General features: G+C 47.5%; 1 protein-coding gene across 1 annotated transcript in view; it reads right to left on the bottom strand.

The window, feature by feature from the left end:
* The window catches only part of RFX1 (regulatory factor X1), a 47,741-nt gene that overhangs the window by 956 nt on the left and 19,751 nt on the right, over positions 1-27,034 (bottom strand). Inside the window, exons 3-20 of the mRNA XM_035097438.2 lie at positions 24,708-24,817; positions 24,172-24,255; positions 21,759-21,851; positions 18,190-18,285; positions 17,075-17,161; positions 14,444-14,538; positions 12,828-13,194; positions 10,815-10,996; positions 10,089-10,208; positions 9,482-9,597; positions 8,602-8,720; positions 6,397-6,506; positions 4,885-5,036; positions 4,464-4,561; positions 3,997-4,146; positions 2,567-2,775; positions 2,071-2,224; positions 1,264-1,309 (exon numbers count right to left, since the gene is read on the bottom strand). Coding sequence (XP_034953329.1) covers positions 1,264-1,309; positions 2,071-2,224; positions 2,567-2,775; positions 3,997-4,146; positions 4,464-4,561; positions 4,885-5,036; positions 6,397-6,506; positions 8,602-8,720; positions 9,482-9,597; positions 10,089-10,208; positions 10,815-10,996; positions 12,828-13,194; positions 14,444-14,538; positions 17,075-17,161; positions 18,190-18,285; positions 21,759-21,851; positions 24,172-24,255; positions 24,708-24,817 — 2,388 coding nt within the window. The remainder of the gene's footprint in view (positions 1-1,263; positions 1,310-2,070; positions 2,225-2,566; positions 2,776-3,996; positions 4,147-4,463; positions 4,562-4,884; positions 5,037-6,396; positions 6,507-8,601; positions 8,721-9,481; positions 9,598-10,088; positions 10,209-10,814; positions 10,997-12,827; positions 13,195-14,443; positions 14,539-17,074; positions 17,162-18,189; positions 18,286-21,758; positions 21,852-24,171; positions 24,256-24,707; positions 24,818-27,034) is intronic.

Below are 27,034 nucleotides of genomic sequence, written 5' to 3'. Positions count from 1 at the left end.
CCAAGTCCTCTGTCTCAGGCCAGCGAACTGAGGGGAGAGTATTGTATTGCCTGTGGGAAGACTGCAAACGGGACCAGAGCACAACACCACTCTCTCTACCGGTGATTCCCAGCAACTGGTATTTTGCTAGCAACTGGGATTAAATGAACAGCTGATGATGTAAATACACCCTCCACAGCTCCAGGGACAGCTTGTAACACAACCAGTCCCTTCCCGACTGAGCATCCCCCTCCCTTCCCTTCTCCCTCTCTCTCTTACACGTTTTGTTTGTTTGAGGATCACCTTCCCTCAGGGCTAATCTGTCAAGCATATGCTGCTGAGGCCAGCAACAAAAGTGGATCTTCTGCCACCCACTTTTCTCCTTTTGCCTCCCTCTTCTTCCTCACCTAGAAGAATGTTGTTGCCAGGTCTGAACTGAGGACTTATAGAGGGCGTTTTTTTAAAAAAAATAGGTTGAGGGCTGCTTGTCCCTGCTTTATATCTACAAATTATTCACTTCTAACCATATACAGGGGTTTGTTATCACTCCCATCTTATGTGAAGTAAAGAGAATGAAATGGGACCAAGGTCATTTCGAATTCATAACTTTGCTGAGCTTGAAGCCAGCTAATGAGCCATTGATTTCATTCTGTGTTCTGGTCTTGCATCCAGGAGAGCAGAAAGACCTGTCCAGTACTGTAAGATACCCCAGAAAAAGAGGGCAGCCACAAGCAAACCAAAGGACACTGCAGTAATCAAACTTCTCTCTCTCTCTCTCTCTCCATGTAATTTGTTTTAAACTCTTTTTAATATTTTATTTTAAATGGGTGTGGAGCCCACCCCCAATGAAAGGGTGGTTAATAAATCCAAAGTAATGATGATGATGTATGGTCTAGGCCAGGCATCCCCAAACTGCGGCCCTCCAGATTTTTGGCCTACAACTCCCATGATCCCTAGCTAGGACCAGTGGTCAGGGATGATGGGAATTGTAGTCCAAAACATCTGGAGGGCCGAAGTTTGGGGATGCCTGGTCTAGGCAGCCGACATGCTTCAGAGCTGAAAAATCTGGGCTCCAATGCTGGCTCACCCCTTGAATTCAGTGAATAGCCTCAGGTAACCTCCCTCCTTCAGTTTCTCTTTCATACTAGACAAATGGGAAGAGCACTACCGCCTCACACATTTGTAAGGGAGCGAGAGTAATGGCCCCCAAGGGAGGGAGAGTAATGCCCCCCAAGGGTCTAACATCTACCACTGACAAAGCCTAAGCGAAGGGCTGGGCGATACCTTTATCCGGATCCAAGGGGTTCAAGGAGCTCGTCAGGTTTGCAAACTTAAAAAGAAACAAAGAAAACATATGTAAGGTTCTTCCCACGTTATAGACTACCCTGCCTGTAGCCTAATGCTGCCTCACACAGCCCTTCTATGCTGGTGGGCACTGCTTTTTCTCAGGCAGAGATCTGGGATGGGGGAGAAACAGTCCAGAAACCCCCCTCTCCAGAACATGGCAATGAACACTCCGTGGACTAAAAATTGGAGGTGGTGGTGGGGCGGCACTACTTCTTGTTTGGATTTCGCTGATTTCTTGACCTCCACACAAGCATCCACCAGCTAATGGAACATGGATGGCGAGTCTTGGATTAGCTATGGCTCCTCACTCACTGGTAAGCACTGGGCAAGTGAAAGTGTATCATGCCAGTGTGTGGAACTTTTAAGATTACACTGAACGAAACACGTTGGGCTCTGCATAGAAACAGAGGCACAGTTTCAATATTTCTGTAGCTCAGCACTAGAGCACATACAAAAGGTCCAAGATTTAATACCTGACCTGCCCAGTTAGCATAATCTTAAAATTGGGTTGGAAGAGGAGATTAGAGATTCATAAAAATTACTACCAGAAATGGATCAATGATTTGACAAATAAATATAAGGCAGCTTCATTATGTCCAAAAGCTCCGTGGTGTCAACAGGGGGAAAGATTCTTGATTCTGACATCCCAGCCGAAGGCATGTCAATCAGAATGGTTCTAGCTCTTTAAGCAAAGGTTCCTTCACAGATTTTTCCAACCTCAAGTCCAAAGCCCACGAAACCTACCTCTCCCATGACAGCGATGGGAGTCTCTCCCTTGGCCTGGGCCACACGGTGCTCTATCAGGTAGTACATGTACTCGTCATAGAGGAGGCGGATGAGATGGAAGGAGCCAAAACTGGCTGCGCTCCGCAGGGTCAGATCCCGAATCACCATAGAGCTGGAGAAAGGAGGAGCCCAATGCTGCAGTTACCATGCAGGCGGCAGGGGAGGACTTTGTAGTGCCCTGTGTGAGGCCAAAATCCCCCCATCCCTGTCTTCCATTCTGTGTGTGCACTACGGCCACAGTTGCAATGCCCTGCAGCACCCCCCCCCCCCTTTGGCTCGGCACCCAGTGCAGAACCGGTTGCACAGCCCTAAATCTGCATCTGCAGGCAGCATCACAAGGCACGTAAGCCACCCTGTTTCACAAGCATGGCTAAACAGCAGGGGAAAGTCTACAGCTGAGATGGGTGTGAGCCCAGAACCAAGCCCAACACTCTGCTTCTCACCTTCTACTTACCTGTAGAAGGACCACTTGAGGAGGAAGAGTTTGGCGGCTTTGGGGAAGCTGGGGCTGCCATGGTAGGGCTTCAGGACCTGGCTGACCACGCCATCCAGCCACACGGCCCACTGTTCCAGAGAGTTCTGCTGCTGCAGAGTCATCTTAAAGTCCTGCTCAAGGCGCTCCACCACACGATTCTCGCACCGACATACCCATGAGGCCTGCTCCTGCGGAGCAGCAAGAGGAGGAAGAAAGGTGTCTCTAGTGGGGTTTCTCTTCCCCGTTGGGTAAGCCAATGACCCACTTTGAAGCTACTTAAATGAACTGAAGAATCAGAGTGGCCAGGGAAATCTGGTACCTGGAGTCTCAAATGCCAACAAAATACTGTCAATGGCAAATCCCTTGTAATGGATGGGATGGAAAGGAGATCCAGACGCCCCACAGAGTCCAGACTGCCCAAAGAATCTGCCATTGGAGGGGGAGGGGAGCAGTTTGCAGCAAGGGAGCTGGCTTACTTGTGCCCACCTAAAATCATCATGGTTTTAGCCAGATAATTTCACTGTCCCGCTAAGTCATCACTGGGCACCCAAATAAAAAGATACATTCATTGCTAGAATTAATCAGCATACTTTGTCACAAGTAACAGTTATCCTCTGGAACTCACTGTCACAAGATGTGGCGGTCACTAGTTTAGGGCCAAGTTGCAGCAATGCCTAGTCAGGGAATTGCTGGACTCCAATTCCCACCAGTGCCAGCTAGCACAACCTATGGTCAGAGATGCTGGGCGTTGCACAAGTTCCTCATCCCCACTCCAGTTATATGAATACAAATGTGCTGTTAAGTGGGGGGGCAGGGGAAAGAAGGGGGAGAGCATCTGAAGCAAAGAAGTGGGGTAAGGATGAAGCAGCCCCCCTTCTCATCGCACACTGCTTCCAAATCTACTTTTTCTGGAGGCACAAGAAAAAGGGGCGCCAGCACTGCGTTCGTGTGTATATGCAACATCTAGGTGGCTTTTAAACATATTCAATAAGAACAGGTCCATCAACAGCCATTAGCCATCAAATGTAAATGAACTATCCTCCAAGGACCAAATTCTGGGATTAATCCACAGGAAGGGTCCTTCTTTTTGTGTCCTACCTGTGAGCTCCCAGTGCAAATGTGCCACTATGAGAAAGTCCTATGTTGAAGCAGATGTGTTAGTCCTATGTTGAAGCAGACTCAGCCAGATGGGTGGGGTATAAATAATGATGATGATGATGATGATTATTATCATGGGCCTAGCAAATAATCTGTAAGGCCTGTGCCTGACACAACTCTTATTTTGACCACTCAAAATGCCAAATAAGGCTTTGGGGTTAAATGAGACCAGTCAGTAGGAAGATATTTGCAGCTCCTGGATTCAAAATGGGAGAGGAAGAAAACAGTGGCAGAAGTGTGGAGGTTGTTACCTGGACATTAGTAAAATCCACCCTGTTGAGATCACTCAGCATCTGATTGATTTGGGCAGTGTTCTGTAAAACAGCCCGGGCAGCCTGGGCAAGGTGGTTCAGGGAGGTGTAACGCCGCAGCGTCTGGGCAAAGGCACTTGCTGCTGCAACCTGAGAGACAAAACACAGTAACGCAACGTGTTTCCCACCCGCCCCAAACTGAGGAGCTAGGAGTTTGTTCTGCTGCCACCCCCATTAGGAAGCGGGAGGAGCGGCTCCAACTGTTGAAAAGAGCCAACTGTGGCATCAAACTCTGGTCACTGGTGCAGAGGCAGAAAACCTCACCCAATGTGACTTGATAAGTTGTATACTGATCTGCCGCAACATAGACTGAAGGCTCCGGAGAGCACCGCCTCAAGACCTCCTAGTCTCAGAAAAATGTGAAGCCAAGACCAACGGCACCCCACAACTTCCCAAATCTGGCTCACCTTAACGCGGACCATCTCTTCTGGAATATTCATCATGGCATTCGTCAGCCAGCTCTCCAAACTTTTTGCAAAATTTCGGATTGCTTGCGTCAAGGCACCTGGGGAAGGATGTAACGTTAGCACGGCTGGTTTCAAGATGGTTGACAGTCCTCTGTTCATGGGGGTAGTAGAGAATACGTCCAAGGGCAACACGGCACTCAGGGGATGGCTTAAATGCCTCCACCTCAGGCCAAAGAGGCTTCCTACCCAAACCTGCACATGAGGCCAATCACCCAGCCCACTATGGAATAAGGCAGAAGCACCTGGCAGAGCCCCACCAGCAGCTCAAGCATCCTGATTTCAACATTGGTATTGGCTGTGGCCCTAGGTTTGGGATAGCCTGTTGCAGGCCTCAGATATGAGCTGGGCAGGATGAGCTTACTCGGAATGGGCCGGAGCACTTCTGGAATCAGGACCTCTACCAGCCCCTGGTACAGCAAGTTGTCGCAGTCCTTCGTCCATTTGAGGACAGGCTCGTACTTGGACAGTGTCACCAAGCAGCTCTTTGGGAGACGCTTCTCTGCTTCGTCTTGACTAAATATGAAACACAGACACCTGGTTAAAGAGCACCATCACCAAGCCACAACTCAGATTATCAAGACCCATCAACTATGCCAGCAGCCCTTCCCTAGGAACAGCAAATAGATTTTGGATACTAGATGTTTAAGGGCCTGCGGGGCAAAGGTGGAGATAAGATGCTAGGCAGTTAAGATGGGAAAACAACTTCCTATTTTGGTTCTCCTGCAAGGGTTCACATTTCCTCTGTAATAAGAAGTTCATTAAGAGGTTGTTATTCTTCTCCCTATCAGTTTTATTTTCCTCCTGTCCCATATATAACCCCTACATTTGGCCTTTATATCCTAATGTGGCCATGCCAGCCCAAGTCCTCTGTCTGATTGAACCAACAGGCCTTCAAGGGCAGTGAACTGCTCCATTCATTTTGATACAGAAGCAGATTATACGCAAGAGATGCTGGGGGAAATAATCTGGGTACTGGTGCAGAGGAAGATGCAGGGAACTTGAGGAGATGCTGATACAGGAGTGGAATGTCAATTCAGCAAAGTCTGCGAATGCCTAGATTAAATCAAAACTGGTGGAGTTTTTTTTTTACTGTTGTTCTACTCCAATAGGCAGTGTCTAAACCACAGAGCCTAGGACTTGCTGATCAGAAGGTCGGTGGTTCGAATCCCCGTGATGGGGTGAGCTCCCATTGCTCGGTCCCTGCTCCTGCCAACCTAGCAGTTCAAAAGCACGTCAAAGTGCAAGTAGATAAATAGGTACTGCTCTGGTGGGAAGGTAAACGGCATTTCCGTGTGCTGCTCTGGTTCGCCAGAAGCGACTTAGTCATGCTGGCCACATGACACGGAAGCTGTACACCGGCTCCCTTGTCCAGTAAAGCGAGATGAGCGCTGCAACCCCAGAGTCATCCGTGACTGGACCTAATGGTCAGGGGTCCCTTTACCTTTACTCCAATAGGCATATTTGCCTAAGTCTCCACTGAGTGCTGGGCTGACTATAAGCTGCAAGCCCTTGTTGCCTAGTGGCGTCTGTGCTGCAGGCTGGCTTCCCATGGTAAGTGTGATAGCCTTCTTAAAGGGATGAGCAGAGACAATACAGCACTGAAGTGCTATACAGCAGGGGAAACATGGAAGTGATTTTGTTGCTCAAACAGTTGAGAAATGCACCCAGACCTGGATCATGGAGACAGTAGAGCGAACCTGTCCTTAGTGCTCAGTAGTCTGATGCACTTCTTAGCAAATAGCCAATCCCATGTGCTTTTCAGCAGACGTCACTTGCAGATGTCCAAAAATGACAGCCTCTGCGTCATAAATTTGCAAAGCGCCCCACAGCATGTAGCTGATTTTTATATAAATGCCAAAAAACAAAGACTCACATATCGATGGGGGTAGCTTCACTGGGCTGGTTCAAATTGTACCTCCAAAAAGTCTTCCAGAGAGTCTCCACCAGTGTGAATTGCAAGTTTACCATCACATCAACAATGGCCTGAGGAGGAGGAGAAGTAGTTGTATGATTTAATTCTAGACCTGCTAGGCGGGAACAGAGACAGCAGAATCCTCCCTGCTAAATTAATTTGCCAGTGTGGTGTAGTGGTTAAGAGCGATAGACTCGTAATCTGGGGAACCGGGTTCGCGTCTCCGCTCCTCCACATGCAGCTGCTGGGTGACCTTGGGCCAGTCACACTTCTCTGAAGTCTCTCAGCCCCACCCACCTCACAGAGTGTTTGTTGTGGGGGAGGAAGGGAAAGGAGAATGTTAGCCGCTTTGAGACTCCTTCGGGTAGTGATAAAGCGGGATATCAAATCTAAACTCTTCTTCCTATCAACAAGATGATAGGCTGCCTTTAAAGAGTCAACCCAGTTGTCCAGCACATTCTGTCATTTCTGAATTCAAGGCCAATACTCTGCTAATAGTCAAGCAGAATATTTCAGAGAGCAGGTCGAGCATAAAGGCTGCTCAACTGGAATTCACGGACAGACTCAATACAAATTATTTCATATTGAAGCAAAACTCTAATTATTCCACCTGTGCCATGCAAATTGAGCACCTGCCTGCAAGGTGTGCTGCCCCAGTGACTGAATCACATTAACTTCAGTTGTTCACTCATGTATGGTAACTCTACTTTCAGCACGTGTTCATTGATTTTTCTGTCTCACAACAGATGTTTCCCAATCTGAAATGTGTGTCTGTCCACTCTCAACTTCACACACACATGCTCGAGCACCAAAAAACTAATGCTACAATAACATAGCTGCCAAGTTATCCCTTTTTTAAAGGGAAATTCCATTATGCTGAATAGGCTTCCTCGCGAGAAAAGGGAAAAGTTGGCAGCTATGCAATAAATTCATTAATATTTAAGAATCATATGCAGATGGCAAGATGCTTCTGAATTCCCATGATGCTTCTGCACAAATGCTGCAGTTAGAACAGACCATTCACCAGCATGTAGCTTAGGTGCTTAAAAGCTTCCTCTGGATAAAAATAAACAAATAAAAAACTTGCAGGGGCTGCCCATTAGCTACCAGGCAAAGTTAAAGACCTCTTTTGATTTACAAGGGCTTAACAATTTGGGCTCAGGATACGTTAAAGACTACCTGACTCCTTATATCCCTGCCCAATCACAGAGGTCTTGAGGTGAGTCACGGTCAGTGGTCCCCCATGACTCAGATATTCAGCTTGTATACCAGGATCCAAGCATTTAGTATTGTGGGCACAATGATGTAGAACTTCCTCCCAACTGAGATCAGACAGGCCCCCTCTGTTGAATTTCTGGTGCTTGGTGCAGACCTTTCTACTTCACTAGGAATTTTAAGTAAGTTTTCTGATGTTGTCGTTAATTTCAACTGATTTTATCTTTATTGTTTCTTTCACAATCTTACTGTACAACACTTAGAGCAGGCATCCCCAAACTGCGGCCCTCCAGATGTTTTGGCCTACAACTCCCATGATCCCTAGCTAACAGGACCAGTGGTTGGGGAAGATGGGAATTGTAGTCCAAAACATCTGGAGGGCCAAAGTTTGGGGATGCCTGACTTAGAGAATACAGCGTTAAGCATATATCCATATAAATAGTTGAAATAAATAAAACTTTAAATATCAGCTCAAGCTGACTGTTTAAAACCTTCCATGCCCACTAGCGGGCAGGTTGAGAGGGAGGAAATGTGGAAGGGAGTGAGTTCCAAGGCAAAAGTAGGTTATACTGTGGGCTACACTCCAGTCACACAGAAGCTGTTTGTACAATCCACCCGCTTACCCTGCAAACACACCCATCACTCCACCCTCTCTGGAGGCAAGCAAGAGGCACTGCCATAGTTCAGGGGTACATCAGGGCAGTCTCGAGCAGGTCGGGCGCCCTGGCGCTGAGGGGCGGAGATCGCTCCGGCACCCCCGCCCTCGCAGCGCACAGCGCCCTGCCTATCGGCCCAACGCCCTGGTGCCCTGTGCCACCAGGACTCTACCTAGAGCCGGCCCTGGGGTACATTCCATCCAGGCAAGGCGGGTATGGAGCAGGGCCAGGCAAGGAACCAGAGGTTCTCCACCCCTGCCTAGATTTCCCTTTCCAATGTGCTCTTCTGATGTACCTCGCAATGCTCTCGATAGAGCGACTGGAAAGACTTCACATCTTCGGCTCCAATGCCCTCAGGGAGGGACTTCCCTTGTAGGTCTATCTCTGCAAAGTCAGGCAGGCTGCGAGAGGCATCTGCAAGGAGGAGAGAGACATCAGCCCTCCAAGACCAACTCTGGGTCCCAGGGAGCAGCCCCACCTTGACATTGTCTGCTGAAGTTTGAACGAAAAGGTGGTGGTTTATCTGGATCAGGATCTATAGCTTCTCAGGGGACTGGGGAGTTGTGTTTCCATGGCCCACTCTATCCTTGGCCACAAGGGTGAGACTGCCAGCACTGAAGCCACAGACCTGCTTCAAATGTAACAGGGACACAATTTTTGCTGTTGTTGTTTGTTTTTGTGCTTTGTTTTTATGTGTTGGTGAACTATTTTGTATGGGTGGATTGTTAATGTGAATTGATTGTTTTTGTTCCTTTTATAAAATTAATAAATATATTTTTTAAAAAACAGAACAAAATGGTTGTCGCCCCAAAATAATTCCTTGTATTGAGGACTCCATGCAGGGTTTGTGGTAATGCATGCGAAGAACTTCCCACATACAGTGACTCTACCATGTGAAAAAGTCTCATTCCAGTGATGCATTTCCTGGGACATGAAGGTTCTCCACAACACTTGGCCCTGAGATGGTGTTCCTACTACACAGACACCGTCTAAGGTATCCAACAAGTCACATCAGACATGGGGCCACAGAATCTCAACCAAAAAAGTCATCTTCTGTGAGCCAGGTGGTAAAACAGGGGACCCTAACAACCGCACGTAGAAGCTTGTGTCACATGTCCTCTGCTTCCGTCTTAAAGACCTCACTCTGCCATGTACAAAAGAGTGGCCCTCCTTACCCAGGAATTGCTGATACTGTTGTACTTGGGCACTGATGTCAGACAGCCCCGAGGCTTGCTGCTGCCCGACAGCCACTCCATTGGTCATGCCTTCCATCTTCTGAATGGGTTTGAGCCTATAAGGCAGAACAACTTGGAGTCAGCCCCATATCACATCACAGTAACACCCATAGCATGTGGGTATATTCCGTCAAGAGCATGGGATACAGAGAGAAAGGGGTTGCCTCAGATACTGTTATGGAAAAATCTTCTTCAGCAGATAACACTTCACAAGCATTTCAAGGTCTTGATGCCACTTTTCACACTGGGGAGAACTTCAAGAATATATATCTCACCAAAGAAGTTACTCAGTTCCAAGAGGATAATAGCACTACAAGGGTCCCAAATTTTGGGGACCTGCATACAGCACTCTACTCTTTCATATAATTCTTGTCCTTGGTTTGCCTTGCTGATATGTACACTTTGCAACTGTAATAATATGTTGTATCTGCCAGGGTTTCAGTCCTGACTTCCTCCCAGCCCTACCTGAAGATACCAGAAATTGATGCCTAGACCTTCTGTTTGCTCTGCTACTAAACAACAGCCCTTCCCCATCACTATCTCCTACCTTTGCTTCTGAGAAAAGGGCTGTTGCCTCATGGCCAAGTGTTGCTGATCCTCCATGAGCCGCAGCAACGGGGAGTTAGCTTTGATGCGTAGCCCGTAGTAATGGTATTTGGAGTTCCCTCTGAAAGAAAAGGGAAGTAAGAAAACATAAGCCTCCATATAAACAAACCCCTTGGGCCACAACAAAAGATACACCACTGGACACAGAGAACTGCTATCAAGGTACCCTTAGGTACATAACAGGCCAAATTCAACTAACCAGTGCCATTAGTGGAAGCCCGCGCAAAAACTTCAGCTAGCACAATGGGACTTTTCTTACCTCTCCTCCCCGTATGTCCTATTGGTAGTTACCAGGAGGAAGATGTAAATAAATAAACGATTTTGCCCATTTGGCCATTACAAAGCTTCACTGGCATGGCGCAAATCAGATCAGTGTGAGTCCAGGCATTAGGCCTCTGCATTAAGAAGCAAGCTCCCTTTTAGGAGACAATTGGTACCTTCCAATTGCTCTGAGAAAGGGTGTGTAGCCCTGTATAGCACATCCACACTCCCCCCTTCCTCTGCTCAATCTGAGGTTTGTGAATGGGAAAGGTGGGCTTTAGTGCTGACAGTAACTGTATTCCAGAAGCTCCCAGGGGATGCAGAGATGCTTGACAGCTTAGGCACCTCACATTTTTTACTCTGTGATGCTGCCATGCAGCCCATGGGAAAGCCATCTTTCATTTACCTGGTTCCAAGCCGGCGTGTGCGAAGTCCCATAAACACTGAGCGGATGAGCTTGCCAAAGGAAGCTGCATTGACTGGCTCCAGTTTCTGCTCCTGGCAATGCAGGAGGTAATGGCAATACAAGGTACTCCGTGGAAGGCTTACACCTTCCGCAGTCTCATAGTTATCCAACAACCACTGGACCTGCAAAGAAGCAGGAATCCAAGTTATGGGCCTTCCAAGCCCTTTTGTTTGAAGTTATTAAAGGGAACAGTTCAGGGTACCGTCACAATTTCTCTCAATGAATGGTTCGTATGCTGCAACCCACGCTTGGGAGGTGGGAACCATCTTAATAAGCCATGTGAGGGTCCATTCTCTCCCCACTCCCAGGGCCCCAAAGTTATACAAGAGAAGGCTGTGTTGATGCCAAAGTCAATCATCCAACACTCCTATTTCATTAGCATCTTTTAAAATAAGAACCACACATCCGTTTGCAGGCCTTAGACTGAAATCCTATGGAACCAGTATAGAGACCTGCCATTAGATTCCCCCTCCACACCCCAACTTTCGCAGCCCTGGCCCTACCAACATTGGTGCTCCAGAGCTGGCAGGGTAGGGCCAAAAGGGGTTTGCAAGTCAGGGCTGGTTTGGGGACATGCTGGGAGATGACCGTGGAAAGGCCTGAATTATGCCAAACCCAGGACTGAATTAGGCCAGTCCAAGAGCTGGAGTACCTCAATCCCATTTCTTTTCCTCCCATTGTTTCCAATGAAGTACTAAGGAATTGTTTCCTGTGAGAACTAATAGATTCTAACAGGTCTAAACACACACAGAAGAGAAAGCAGGCACATTTCACAATCTTCAGTTAGATCCACCATGAGGTAAAGAGTGCGTTCGGAAGGCTCGTCTCAGAGAACAAGACCCATGAAATAGGGAAAGTAGCATCAAGGGCCAGAAAATCTAAGCAATCAACATCTGGAGGGACACAGATTCCCCATCTCTGCCATAAGTTAATATAGCTTGCACAAAGAACTTATTTGTGGTTTTTGCCTCATGTTAAGCTATATTAACTTATGGCAGAGATGGGGAATCTGTGTCCCTCCAGATGTTGATTCCCATCACCCTCAGTCACCATGGCCAATGATCAGCATGATGGGAGGTGTAGTCCAGTAACATTTGGAAGGACACAGGTTCCCCACCTCTGACTTAGGAAATGAAACACTTCTGTCTATCTACATTGAAGCTGTGCAAGAGGGTGGCAAATTTTGTCCTCTGGGTGAAATCTATCTTGTGTTCCACTCTGCCGCCTTTAATGACATCCAAACATGCTACTTTCCCTCATGATGTCTTGGGTGGCATCTTTTATTGAACCAGCTTCTGGTTCAACATTCACTGGAATGATCAAAGCTATCGTTTTCCTTTGAGTCTCAAAAGCACTATGAATTACTTCGTATTTTCACATGCCTGCTGTAATACAAACGTTCAACGCACCTTTAAAAGATATAAAATGATTCCACCAGAAAGAGCCCCAGGCCTACCAAAATAATAATAATAATAATTCTACCCCATCGCAGCAATGTCCTCTCGGAAGGTCAAAAGAACACAGAACAGAGAAACATGCATAAGTGTTTGATTCTCTAAGTCAGTGGTTTTCAGACTTGCTACCTTCAAAGGACATTTTCTTGAATGCACAGGGTGCTGCTATTGACTGTTAGGGCTCCAGGTTGCTCTGTGTGGACTGAGAGTGCGCCCAGAAGGGGCCCAATACTTTCCTGCTGCTGCACCTTGAACAGAATGGTCAGCTGTGGGCAGGCAAACCATCTCGGGGAAGCTTGCCTCAATCATTATGGGTCTTCTAATTAAAGAACCCTGAGAAGTCTCCAAGCAACCCCAGGTTCCCTGAAACACAGCTATGAAAACCACTGCTCTAAGAGCACTTGGGCAAGCTGCTGAAGAAAGCAAAGAGGCTCCCGGAAGCTCCAATCCCCTTGGAGATTATCCCCTTGGAGGTATCCAGAGCGAGACTCAGACTTACGGTTGCTGGGGAGGCACGAGTGGTGTGCGAGTATGACTGGCTTGAACTTCCCAGCATGTAACCTCCTTGAATCACATAGGTCCCCGTGCTGCTGCTGCCACTGCCTCCTCCACCACCGCCACCAGTGCTGCCACCGCCACCACCATTTCCATTTCCACCTCCTCCTCCTCCAGCACTGCTGCCTCCGCTTGGGTTGGCTATGATTTGCCCTCCGGAGACATACATGGGCACTGACCCACTGCTGGCCACAGTCTGGGAGGTTGCTGGGGTGGAGACCTGGGTTGGGGTGCCTTGCGATTCATAGTAGTTTGCACCAGTGTTCTGAGTGTAGAGAGGGGTTTCCGTGTAAGGGTAAGTGTTGGAGCGTCTGAAAACAGGAGAAAGAGGTGCTGTTTCCATCTCCGATTTCCAAGTGAAGAAAAACAACCACTTGTTATAGAGAAATGACAGCTAAACATACACACCACCCTACAGTAAGCAAAAAGGAGAAGGTTGTACATCTCCACTCCTTTACCATGCTTTTTGCTTAGATCAAGGTGACTTAGCTCAGGGGTGCACACAACTCCTTGGCCAAACCCAGCCCCCGAGTGATTTCACTTGACCCTGGTGACACTGTCAAATTTTAATCATGGTCTACCAATGCTCTGGGATTTTATTTTATTTTCATTAGAAAACAGGGACAATCAACAACCAATCCACCAATCTTCTCCAAGGCAGCACTTCAGAATAACTTCCCTGATTTTCTACAACATTCACTATATAAACGTTCATTTTTCTATTTTTTATAAAACAATAATAAACAGTTCATTTTTTAAAAGAAAAATCTAAGTCCATGCGCCCACAGTTTCATTTATAGTAAAAAGGGGAAATGTCTAAGAGATGTTGTCCACACCCTAGTGCTTCATCTGCGTTTGGTATTTGTATGTAATGTTCTAAGGTAAAAGGCAAAGGACTCCTGGATGGTTAAGTCCCGTCAAATTTGACTATGGGGTGCGGCACTCATCTCACTTCAGGCCGAAGGAGCCGGCGTTTGTCCACAGACAGCTTTCTGGGTCATGTGGCCAGCACGACTAAACTGCTTCTAACACAACGGGACACTGTGACAAGTGCCAGAGCGCACAGAAATGCCATTTACCTTCCTGCTGCAGTAGTACTTATTTATTTACTCTTGCTGGCATGCTTTCGAACTGCTAGCTTGGCAGGAGCTGGGACAGAGCGACGGGAGCTCACCCCGTTATGCAGACTTGAACTGCCAACCTTCCGATCGGCAAGGCTCAGCACCACCTGCTCCCAGAACGTAATGTTCTGGCTGCGACTGGGTGCAGATACTCCTTAACCATTAACCCTTCATTGCTAGGTGGCACCAATGTTGTGATGGAGCCTGGCCACCCAGAAAGACATTTCCAGCCGCTAGATCATTGTCTGGCCATCTATGCACAGGGAAGCTGACCGTCTCTGGCTTAAGATACAGAATAGAATCAATTAGCATCTGTGTGAAGACCTGTGTCTCTTGGAACCTGCACCTGGCAGGAATCCATGCCCGGCTCGCTGTGAGCTTGAATGCTGGGGCAGAACCGGTATGATAAAGCCTTCCTTCTCACCAGGCATGTACTCACATGGTACTTGCTGTGTAGCTGGCATCACCTCCTTCCACATACTGCACCTGGTTGGGATAGACATGCTGCACAGGTACCTGCTGGAGCTGCTGCACCTGAGAACGCAGCAAGCCCACAAAGATAGGAAAGGAAAAGAGGTGAGACAGGATGGGCCAAGGTTGCTGCGCTCCACTCTCTCTAATCCCTCCCAGGAGGCTGCTCTAGACAAAAGGCCACCTCTCTGCCTTCCTAATTGCCACACTTACTGTCAATCTGCTTGTAGCTATCATCACCTGTCCCATGATTTATAGTTGCCTCTATCCTACATCTGACATTGATCTAGCAGACATTAAGCAGGGGGTCAGGGGTGGGACTCTGGAATGCTTATTCCCATGGACAAAGGATTTCCCCACAAGTCAGAGCCATGGCGAGCAAAGTCAGGAACCCAGGCTCTACATACTCTGATCCTGGCAAAAGAAGCACAGTGGTATAACACGGAGAAGGAAGTGCTGGACACTGCTGGGGGCTCTTGCTGGGCAGGCAAGAGCTCCAATGGATTCTCTTGCATTCCCTTCTGGAATGCTAAATTGCAGAGCTGCATGCAATTCCTAAGGGTCACTTTGCACATTTTTGTTAAGAGTGCAGCTAAAATGTTGCAAGTGTACATCTACAAGAGTAAAGTGCAGGTGTGAGAAATATACATTTGCGTTGTGCAGATGTACTTGTAGGACAGCCATGACTGGCTGCAGTTGTCCTCGAGTGCATGCTCAGTGGCAAACCTGGGTTCGCTCCTGTGTAATGTGTGAAATGGCTCTTTGCAACAATGATACAATATTGGTTTTATGGAAATACATAGATACACCTTTATAAACAAGAGGCCTTTTACTTGCCATGAAGGTTCTAATGTCTTACAATCTGATGAGGTGATTTGAAGAAAACTCAGTTTCCACTCATTAGACAGCAGCTAACTTTGGCTCAGGAAGCAGCCTTTGTTTCAGTAGCTGATACAGTGTTAGGGCAAACAGGGCTAAGTAGTCCTCATACAATCGGTACTGCATGATTTCGCTTACCTAGATCAGACCTTGCAGTTATCTGGCATCCTGGCTAGCTATGGCAAGCATAGCTGCCAAGTTTTCGCTTTTCTCGCGAGGAAGCCTATTCAGCATAAGGGAAAATCCCTGTAAAAAAGGGATAACTTGGCAGCTATGATGGCAAGCCTCTGTTCTGGCTGCCAAATACTGAAAGTCCTGCACAAAATGTAGCACGCTTATCTGGTGGCATATGTCTCCCACAAACCCCAATACCTCAAGACTTCCATATCTACACCTGATTCAAGCAAATGAAATCAAAATCACATCCAGTGCTGAAGAGGTCCAAGAATTTCAATTTCTCTGGCAGTATGTGGGGAAGGAAAGAGGGTTGCTCTACCACCGCTAACTAAGAGGAGAGTCACAATTGTAGAGAAGGGGATAATGCTGGCAAGCTCTGCTACCTGACTCTGTGAGAAGGGAAATGCACAGAGCTTGCTATTCTTGGATCTCAATCGGTGCCCTCTGCAGGACCTACTTTAAGTGCTGTAGCTGCTGTTCCAAACACTAGCACCTGAGGGACTCTCTGAATCTTGACTCTCTGGTCAGGGCTGGAGTGATGAGAGGAGGAGAGGAATGGCAGCTGCTCTATCACCACCTTCTGTTGTGGCAGGAGGAGCGGTTGAGGAAGCATGCGGACCAGCTCCACCCACTGCTCCGAGGCAGAATCTAGAGAATGCATGTAGTGGAGCCTGTGCTCTGGGCCAGATAAACAGCAGCTGGCCAGCTGGGGTGCACTGTTGCTGCTGCTGCTGCTGCTGCTGCTGCACTCTAGGGAGAGACCTTGCTGCACTCCTTGTTGCTCTTGCTGCTGCGACTGCTGATTGCTCTTAGAAGGGCCACTGTCTGCACTCTAAACAATAAACAGAGAGACTGAAGCAATCAGAGATAGTGGAGAAACCCAGAAATGTCCTGCCGGAGTGAAGGATTAAGGCAGAGGGTGGTATTCAATTAAATAATTGCAGAAGAAGCAGAATGAGTTCCACTTGTTGCAAGGGAACTTCCCCTCTCCTTTTCCCAATGCCATTCGCATCCAGGGAACCTCCAGAACAGATTGAGGGGGGTGGGTGGAAGTTCTGTTGCACAAGGAGAAACTGTTGTGCTGATGGAATATTCCCCTTAATGCTACTTTGATTACAACCCTGAAGGTCCACGCATCCTGCCTCATCTACATTTTACCCAATGAGCGCAAGGCATTCTATAATGGTAGCTAAGGAGGTACCTTACAAAACAAGAACTGGCAGGGATGAGAACCTTCCCCATCTTCACTGTCTTATGGTGATCATCGTGGGGCTGGGGACAACTCATAATGGGGGAGTTATGGGTGACTACTAACCACTTCAAGGGAAGAAGGGTGTGGGGGAGTTTGGATATATCCAGAAAGCTAGTTCTGGGTGGGAACTAGCTGAGGAATTCAGGCCAGGAATGAGTGCAAAGGCTTTAATACCCTGGCACTGGCTAGCTGTCTTGGGGAGCAGGTAATCTAGGAATATCCTCCATGGTAGATCACAGCTGCTACCAAAGTAGGGCAGCCAGAAAGCAACAGTCAAAATCTCTTTCTTACCTCTTGAGTAACATGAACCTGCTGGAGTCCTTGCACTGCCAGCTGCTGCACTGTGCCTGCTTTGGGAGTTGTCTGCACAACAGATCTCTGCAGAAACAAACCAGAACTTATCAGAATCCTTTGGAACGCAGAGTTGATACAAGGCCTCCTTGCCCCAAGGATAGCTGTAGTCGAGCTGGCCAACAGGAACCTAACCCTAGGGCATGAAGCATGCAAAGTAATGATTTTTCTTTTTACAGAAGTCTTACAAAAATACTATTTTCACAAAAGGACCTACAAATGTATTACTTCATTTGGGTATTCCAAAGAATCTGAACACTATTAGGAGAAACTCAACACAGCACTCTTGTCAGCACAAGCATTTCTGTTCCAAGGCTTCTCCTGTCCCTCTCCAGGCCAATTTGGGTGGGGAAGAGATCCCTGTTGCACTAGGACAGTTGCACAGTTGCACTTGGCCCTCCAGCTGTTTTGGGACTACAATTCCCATCATCCCTGACCACTGGTCCTATTAGCTAGGGATGATGGGAGTTGTAGTCCAAAAACAGCTGGAGGGCCAAGTTTGGCCATCATTGCACTAGGAGAGGTCTTCATGTGGGCTTCCACAACTGAGACTGGCTAGTTGATTCTGGCCCATTAATTTTATATTAGTCTTATAAATCTGAATTGCACCCCAAAACCTCATGTGGAAAGTTTGATTTCTGGAAACTAAGGATGTCAAAAACCTTGCTCAACATTCAAAATGACAAAAATGTTTCACACAAAAACCCGTTTATTAGCTGTGGGAGAAATAAATACCACATAAACACATCGGTTTGTAGCAATGTGAAAGGGACAGTTGTTTAGAGTTACACAGATCTGGGAGTTGGTGTGACACCTCCACAACAAAACAAAGGTAAACTATAGGAAAGTTCACACTACCTTATAATTGAAAGCAGTGGCTACATGGAGTGCAATAAAGACCTTGAAAGTGCTTAGAAACCGTTAACAGATAGAACTTTGAAAATGTAGTGTCATGTGAACCCTTGACAAGCTGCAGCTTTTGCTACCCGACAATCCGATCACGTTACTATGACTGGGAAGAGACCACAAGATATTGGCAAGCAAAGATACAGCACCTCTTGTGCTACAGGCACTTGCTGGACTCCGTGGACCTGGAGCTGCTGCACTTGTCCCGGTTTAGCAGCAGAGCTGCTGTTCTGGACAGGGGAACGCTGAAAGGCAAGGAAGGAGACTTTACTTTTGGGTATGGACGAAGGAGGAAGGCATAACTGCATGATGTACTATTGTCTCAGGATTCATGCTTGCTTTCTCTCCGCCTGGAATCAGGTGGTGTCCCTCATTCAGTCATGGTGCACTCTACTTTTAATAAAAACTTCTACATGGTCATTATACTGTTGATGAACATTTTAGGGAAGAGAAAGGTTGTCCAGCACCAGGGGCGGAGGAAGCCGCTGCGGCACATGGCACGGCACCCGGGGGCGGGGCGCCGCAGCGCAGCACGCACGTGTAACGTCACCATGCACGCATGTGTGCTACACACATGCGCACTGCGTGGCAGCAGACCACTCCAGCGCCGTGTGGGGATGGCACCAGGACCCTCCGGTTGTGGCGGCAGCCACGGGCATGGGACCTCGGCTCCATCCCCGCATGGCGCTGAAGAGGCTTGCTGCTGGCGGACCGTTCTGGTGCCGCGCAGGGATGGCGCCGAAACTCTCCGGTCGCGGTAGCAGCTGCGGGTACAGGCGCTGGGACCCTGGAGGGGGGTGGCGCTCGGTGCGCCCCCCCCCCGTGACTCCCAAGCCGAGTGGCAGCCGCGAGCGCAGGACTTCGGCGCCATCCCCGCATGGCGCTGGAGCAGCTTGCCACCGGCGGACCGCTCCAGGGCCCGCATGTGCACACGGCGCTTCCCCCCTCAGTGGATACGCTGAAGCTTCCTGCTGGGTGGAGCCACAGAGGCCCTGGCCTGCCCCTCACCTCCGCCCCAGCAGGAAGAAGCAAAGCACGCACCAGCTGAGCAAGTGAGCGAGCAGCCAGCTGTCTTGCGAGGCTTTTTACCGAGCAGCGGCTGGCTGCTCACTCGCCGGGGGGGGGGGCGCCAAGTGTCACCCTCCCCAGAGTGGAACCCGGGGCGCCCTGCCCCCATCGCCCCCTTGCTATGCCCCTGTCCAGCACTACCAAATTTTATAACAAAAAAGCAGGAGGGAACACCATACACACTGCTATATTCTTTGCTTAAGTCTGTTGGTTAGAAGAGGGGCACTGAGTTGTGCCCAACACTGGGGGGCCCCATCCTGTGCATTATGATATTGTGCAGCTGTCGCAGACCTCCCAAGTGTCTGTGCAGTGTCTCCCAAAACTGCGCAAGCAAGGCAACTTTCTGCCAGGCCACACCGCTTCGTACAGTGTCTCTCAACAGTGTGTGGCTGGGGTGACTTTTAAGACGGTGGAGGACCGTGGACAAAGGTAGGAGGGAGGAAGCAGGCAGGTGAGAAAGGGCTCAGCCCATTCCAACAGACATGGGGTGCACTGAAGATGCCTCAGCTTTATAGAGTTGGTGCCAATGGAGGTCAGAGATCAAGAATTCTAAGTAACTTGCATTTCCTCCCAGCTTACATATGGTGCTATCTTCTAACAATGGTCTTCCATGGTTTACTGAATGTAGGTCTCTACAAAAATGACAGAATGAACGTAAACTGGATATTGAAAAATGGCAATACACAGAAACCAGTCCAGGTTCAGTCTCCTGGGACACTAATTGTCTAACCTGGATATTGAAGCAAAGGATGCTTTATGGAAACAACAGAATACAAGGCTGCTAAATGATCACAGTCTGGGCACAGTAACATCCCCACCCCACCTCCACTTGACGCAGAACAGGCATATCTTCTTCAGTGATCACTCATAGCTGAGTGTACCCAGGATCAAAACTAGGGGGGGTCACGCCAGCCACGCCCCCCACCCCCAGCCACCTGATTGGCTGGCTGGCAATGACATGGCCGGGATCCCCCCAGGATGCGTGGACAATGTCCACACACCCCAGAGGGAGCCACCTGCGCTTGTGCTTCTGCCTCGCCCGCTCCTTTACCAGCAGCGGTGACTAAAACGAGGCAGCAGCAGCGAAGCTGCCTCCGTCAAGAGAAACCTGGACCTGGACCTGGGCTAACTTCAGCCCACAGAAAGTGCTGCCCCACAATGCTCTGCGGCACTTTATTTGCATGTATGCAAATGAGGTGTCGTGGAGCATTGGTCCAGGTCCAGGTCCAGGTTTCCCTCAACGGAGGCAGCTTCGCTGCCGCTGCTGCCGTTTCGCTTCAGCCGAGCCGGCCAAGGCGGAGCACAGCTGGCAGCGTCCCTGCCTGTCGTGCTGTGCTCTCCCTTTTTTGCTTCTGGGGGGCAGCTGCCCCCCCTGCCCCGAGCTGGGTACGCCCATGTTGTCTTCCATGAATATGATCTTAATGTGTCCGTAAGTGACTGTGGAGGCCAATTCTAGGGAGTGGGTGGTGCTGTGGTCTAAACTACTGAGCCTCTTGGGCGGTTTACTCATGCTGGCCACATGATCCAGAAAGCTGTCTGCAGACAAACGACGGCTCCCTCGGCCTGAAGCGAGTTGAGCGCTGCACCCCACAGTCAAGTTTGACTGGACTTAACCATCCAGGGATCCTTTATCGTTACCTAACAGACATGTGATAGGGCTGTAACCCTTCAAGTAATTTGTCAATTTCTTTAGGCCACAGTAACTGAAATTCATCCTACAGCTCTAGAACAGCCTACCCCAACCTCCCCACCCCCAATATCTTGGACTAAAACTCCCATCAGTCCCAGTTAACACAGATGAAGGGGCTTGGAGTCTGCAACAGCTGCAGGGCACCAGGCTGAGGAAGGATCATCTAGACAAGCTGATCTGTAAGCTAGAGGAGTCCACATTAAAGCAGATACAATCAACTTAATCCTCAAAGTGGCTAACAAATATGATACAGTAGGTTTCCAAGGGTTCTGATGTCACCCTGTGGGCCAACTTCAAGTAGGCTCCCAAATCACTTGGCAAAGCCCCACTGGATGCAACTGTGACAAAGACATTTTGTGTTTCCAGTGCCACCACAAAGTGGGCTCACTAATTACCTCTTTTTGATCAGATATGCACCGAGATTTATGCTGTGCACGTCCTAGTAATCTTTCATCTTGCCTCATTGCTCCTACCTCACTGGTAAGCCAGGGAGCAGACTGAGCTCTGTGGTGTGTGAGAGGATGCATAGGACAGGCATAGGCAAACTTGGCCCTCCAGATGTTTTGGGACTACAACTCCCATCATCCCTGACCACTGGTCCTGTTAGCTAGGGATGATGGGAGTTGTAGTCCCAAAACATCTGGAGGGCCGAATTTGCCTATGCCTGGCTTAGGAGCAACTGAGGTTGGATAAGAAATGCTGGCCCGTTGCCAGGTAATGAGAACATGTTCCCAGGTCTCACAAAATATGATAGTCACAAGGGAGCTTAAGAGGAAACTGGAAATGGGCATCAACTGTGGAGGAACCAGGAAGTAGCTGATGAAGAAAAGAAGTATCGGACTGAGCAGGCAGATAAATAAATGAGCAACGTCATTCAACACAGTGAAGGCAAAACTAGGCTTTCTTGACTCATGGTGGATGGAACATCTGAACAGGCTTTCCAAACATCTGGCCACCCACCTCAGGTGAAGAATGGACCTGCTGCACACCATGGACGGCCAGCGCAACAGCTCCTCCTTTACCAGCCTGTGAAGTACTCTGTACCACCAGCCGCTGAAACAGGATGACATAAAAGAAGCAAGCCCTGGTTAATTACCGTATCTCCTGGAGACTGTTCAGAAGCTACTGACCAGTGGGCTACCAAAGAAATGCTCACCAACCAAACACACACATTTGGTGAATTATAATACGAGCAATTTTTTTACTAGCTACCTTTCACATAGGCAAATACCTTCCCACCCCATCCTGCACTACTCACTGTCATTTTCTCACTCAGTTGTCAAGGCAGCTGTACCAGCTAAGAGGTTTTTTTTATTTAAAAAGAGAGAGAGAGAGAGAGAGAGAGAGAGAGAGAGAGATTGAGGAAAGTCTGTTGAGAGGATCAAACAAAACATAAAACCGCCTCCTCAAATGGGATGCTCTGAAATCAACCACTTCCAGCTTGCCACCAGGGGGAAAGGAAGCCAAGATCGCTATGGCAGCGAACCGGCTGCTGGTTTTGGAGTTTTGGGGCAGCTTGTAAGCAGTTTCAATTGTATCATATGTGGTGGACATGCGAAAAAAATCGAAAGATTTTGGGAAATGATATATAACGAACTGAAAAAGATTTTTAAATACACCTTTCCCAAAAAACCGGAGGCTTTTTTATTAGGACTTATAGGACAAGAGATTGTAAAAGGAGATCAAGTATTATTTATGTATGCGACAACCGCGGCAAGGACTTTGTTAGCCCCAAAATGGAAAACTCAGGAGTTACCGACGATCGAAGAGTGGCAGATGAAAATGATAGACTATGTGGAACTAGCAAGACTGACTAGCAGGATCCGAAACCAGGGAGAGGCAAAGTTCCAAAAAGACTGGAGTAAATTTGTGGACTATATGGAGAGGAATTGTAGAAGTTTAAAGACACTTGCAGGATTGAAATAAATCCTACGAAATGACTTTAAGTAGAAGGAGAAAAGGAACTGCAAGATAAGAGTTGAAAACCAAATGAGGGGAGGGAGGGAAGTCAAAGCTCGGCAGAGCATTGGGAATTCGAGATAGGTGAATAGATGTTAAAAAGAGAAAATTTGTGTGTGTTATGTTTGTTGTTGAATGTTTTGTTATTGTTTAATGTGTTTATTTGAAATTTTTTAATAAATTGCTTTAAAAAAAAGAAGAAGTTTCAACTAAAACTACATAATTTTTAAGAGTTGGGAAGGGCTAAATGGATTATCAAGAACAACCACTCACCCTAATGTTTGACAGTGGAACAAACTCCCTTGGGAGGCGGTAGGCTCTCCTCCCTTGGAGGGTTTTAAGCAGAGGCTGGATGACCATCTGTCATGGATGCTATAGATGTGTATCCTGCATTGCGAGGGGTTGAACTAGATGTCGCTCGAGGTCCCTTCGAACTCTACAATTCTATGATTCTAATAGATTCTATACACAGGTGACTATAGAACTGTAGAGATGGAAGGGACACCAAGGGTCATGCCCACTACCTTGCAGTGCAGGAATCTCAATTAAAGCATCCATGGCAGATGGCCACTCAACCTCTGCTTAAAAACCTCCAAGGAAGGAGAGATTTATCCAATGAAAGAGAAAACCATCAAATAAGGATTCTCTCAACAGAAATACTGGAAATTGTAGTTCTGCAAGAGGTCTACGGCATAGCTGCCAAGTTCTCCCTTTTTTAAGGGAAATTCCATTAGGCTTCCTCGCGAGAAAAGGGAAAACTTGGCAGCTATGGTCTACGGGTGTCTAATAAAGAAATCTTAAAGGTAAAAGGTAAAGGGACCCCTGACCATTAGGTCCAGTCGTGACCGACTCTGGGGTTGCGCGCTCATCTCGCATTATTGGCCGAGGGAGCCGGCGTATAGCTTCCAGGTCATGTGGCCAGCATGACAAAGCCGCTTCTGGCAAACCAGAGCAGCACATGGAAACGCCGTTTACCTTCCCGCTGTAGCGGTTCCTATTTATCTACTTGCATTTTGACGTGCTTTCGAACTGCTAGGTTGGCAGGAGCTGGGACCAAGCAACGGGAGCTCACCCCGTCACAGGGATTCGAACTGCCGATCTTCTGATCAGCAAGCCCTAGGCTCAGTGGTTTAACCACAGCGCCACCTGGGTCCCAGGTGCTAATCTTAGCACCCTAATAAAAGAATTCACCCTTGACAAAGATTATGCTAGTTTACAGCTATCTGAGTTAGTAACATACAGGTGCCCTATTTCTCGTGACAATAAGCTGTAATAGCTAGAATATATTCTCAGGACAACATCAGTATCACTCAGACGCAGCCACAGCAGGCAGGCCAGCCCACTGGCCCAAAGTATGTGCTTTAAAACTGCACCAATTACTAGTGGCAGCATCACAGAGAAAGTTCAGACTCACCTGCTGGGGTACTTGTACACTTGTGAGCTGTAGAGGTGATACCGTTCCAGGCTTCGTCTGCACACTAGCTTGGACCAATAACCTCTGCCAAAACAAAAACAAACTAGCCAAGGATCAAGGCAAACAAAGACAATTCACAGGGCCACATTTCCCTCATTATAATGCACACCAATCTCTGACTTTTGTCTTCTGGGTTTCTGGGGGTTTTCCTGTTGTTATTCTGTCTCTCACAGCTACAATAAACCTACCGTTAAAATTATGGCCTGGCCATTTCTTTGTCAGAGGACAAACAGGCAAATTTAGCAGGGGATCAAATACTTCCCCCCCCCCCCTCACTGTATATCCCACTCAATATTTATGGAATCCAAGAACTTTATTCACAGCTCTCCTCACCTTTTATTCTAACACCACTAATTCAGAGGTATCTGCACTTTTAGAATGTCAAAGTAGTCCTGATTAAGAGAGCGGCCCCATCTGCTTCATTACAGGGTGGCCATTGTTGAACTAACCACAGAAACTATGGATGAGCTACATACCTGCTGAGTAGCCTGGACTTGCTGGACCACCTGAGTTGGCACCCCTGACTGTGTGGCTGTGGAGCCTGGACTGGACTCTGAAACCGTGTCACTGGGCCTCATGGAGCCTTCTGTAGAGAGGCAGACGAGAAGAGTTAATAGCACCAGCCCCAACTCTCCAGCCACCTGTTTAAAATCTCAAAAGCAAAGTAGGTGAAGCGTAAGACTAGGCTCAGAACACTCTAGCTCAGGCATCGGGAGTTCAGGTGTCCATTGCCCTAGTTTATAATATGATTCAGTGAAAACTGGAAGGTCAAGAGTAATGACTCCTATGTTTAACTGCTAGCTCTGTGGAGTGTTCACACAATACATTCTGCCACCTGACATAAGTATAGCACACAATGAAAGGACTTTGCCCCTGCATCTCTTGCAACATTGCAGGGGATCTTGGGCCCCATTTTACAGATTACACACTTGCTAAAATATCACCCCCATAAACTTTGATGCCCCAAGCAACTGCTTGAGATGATGGCCCGTGTTTTGGAGGCGAACAAATTCTGACCAGAACCACATTTCAATGTAGTTTCTACCTATCCAGAACTATCGCTATCCAGACCCCAACCTCAGATAGTAAAAGGAATTGTATGTGGTAATTAAACATATAAAAGGTTGACCTTTCTGAAGCAGGAATAGACAAGAAAATAAATTCTCCCCAGAATATTTCCAAATTACTGTTATTTGATGCAATAAATATGCAACTGTTACTTGTTTGTGGAGAAGGTTCCATGGGTATTTCCTGAAGGCAGTGATATCTCATTTTCTCAGCACTCAGTCTGCTATTTCTGGTCACTGCCGGTACAATCCTAACATGTGCACTAAGAAGTAAGTACCCTTGAGACCAATGGGGGTTCTTCCCAAGTAAACTGTGCATAGGACTACTGCCTGAGAAAATGCTATTCACACAGTCACAAACACAACACTCTCTTATCATATTCACTGTGAATTAGTGCTGTGTGGAACAGGCTTGTGTGTTACAGCCACCTAAGGGATACTGCCTGCAACATAGCTAGTAATAAGCAGCACTACCCCTCTCCACCACTCCTGCCATTTTATGAATTTTAAAATGCTTTGCCAACTTTAGAGTCTGAATGAACTCTCTCACTCTGTCAGAATAGCAACAATAAAAAATACACCAAAAAGACTACCCAATCCTGCCACAGCAACATTTCACTATTTTATAAACTCCTAAAATAAAAACAACAAAACTCTGACAACCATGTGCTCCTATCCTCATGACTGGTACATGGATATTCTGATTTTTTTTAGATGTGGCAAACAGCAGTATGTCTCTCTCCTGCAGAAAAGCTATCTCCACTATATAAACCCATTCTCAATTATGCCAATATAGGATATTGTGTCCCTGGCACTTAATCCAAACTCAATAAAGTTATCGTGCTATAATAAAAAATTCCAGTGTTTCTCATTTTCTAGATCTCACCCACCCCTCCCCTATTTTTCACAAATTGGCAAAGGAAGCAGGTACATCTATTTCCCAAAAGCAAGGACTATCACTTGAGGCAAGAAGTAGTTGTGATAACTAGGAAGCTTCCAGTGCCAAGTGCAGAATTCTGAACTCTTGGTGCTCAGGAGTTGGTTTTAACAATGTCCTGCTTGAATAGAGCTTGCTTCTTTTTTGCTGTAATTCCAGTGACCACAACGGATTTGCAAAAAAAAAAAAAAGCAGAGAATGTGATTTAGAAAAGCTCTGACCTCTGTCACAATTGGGCTGATCCTAAGCAGAAATCCCTTCCCAAGTACTTACGGTCAAAAGGCATTGCATAAAGGCAATCATAATACATGGTGAGGCTGTAAAAAGGGTTTCAGTTCTAGTTGTTCCTTTCCTTGAGAATAAAACAGACAAGGCTTTTATAAACTGCAACCTTGGCCAGGTAATCCCTGCTAGTTCCTACCAAAGCTCCAGACAGGTTGGTTTCAAATAAACATTCGCATTGTAGTAGGTACACCCTCTGTTCTTCTCAGGATGGGGTGGCGGATGCCGGCTGTTCACCTGATTGTAATCACGAAGCAGGAGTTCACGTTTCACGAGTGTCTCATTTGACATGCACAGCGGGAGGGAGAAAAAGGGCAGGGGAAGTCACTCTGGGCCACCTGCATTAGGCTTGTGCATTTATGTCCTTAGAAAAACTAGCATCATAAGTAGGGTTTCAAAACTGTTCTGTTTAAAAGCTTCAGCTCTTTTAACATGAAGAATGATCAGCAACTACATAACCAATATGACTATGCACATGTCTGAACTGAGGAGTGCAAAACCATATGGCAGACATCTC

This window comes from Zootoca vivipara, chromosome 16 (genome assembly GCF_963506605.1).
Source record: "Zootoca vivipara chromosome 16, rZooViv1.1, whole genome shotgun sequence".
In the NCBI taxonomy this organism is placed as follows: Eukaryota; Metazoa; Chordata; class Lepidosauria; order Squamata; family Lacertidae; genus Zootoca; species Zootoca vivipara.
The sequence above is the reverse complement of the archived record's forward strand: the minus strand, read 5'-3'. Positions and strand labels throughout refer to the sequence as shown.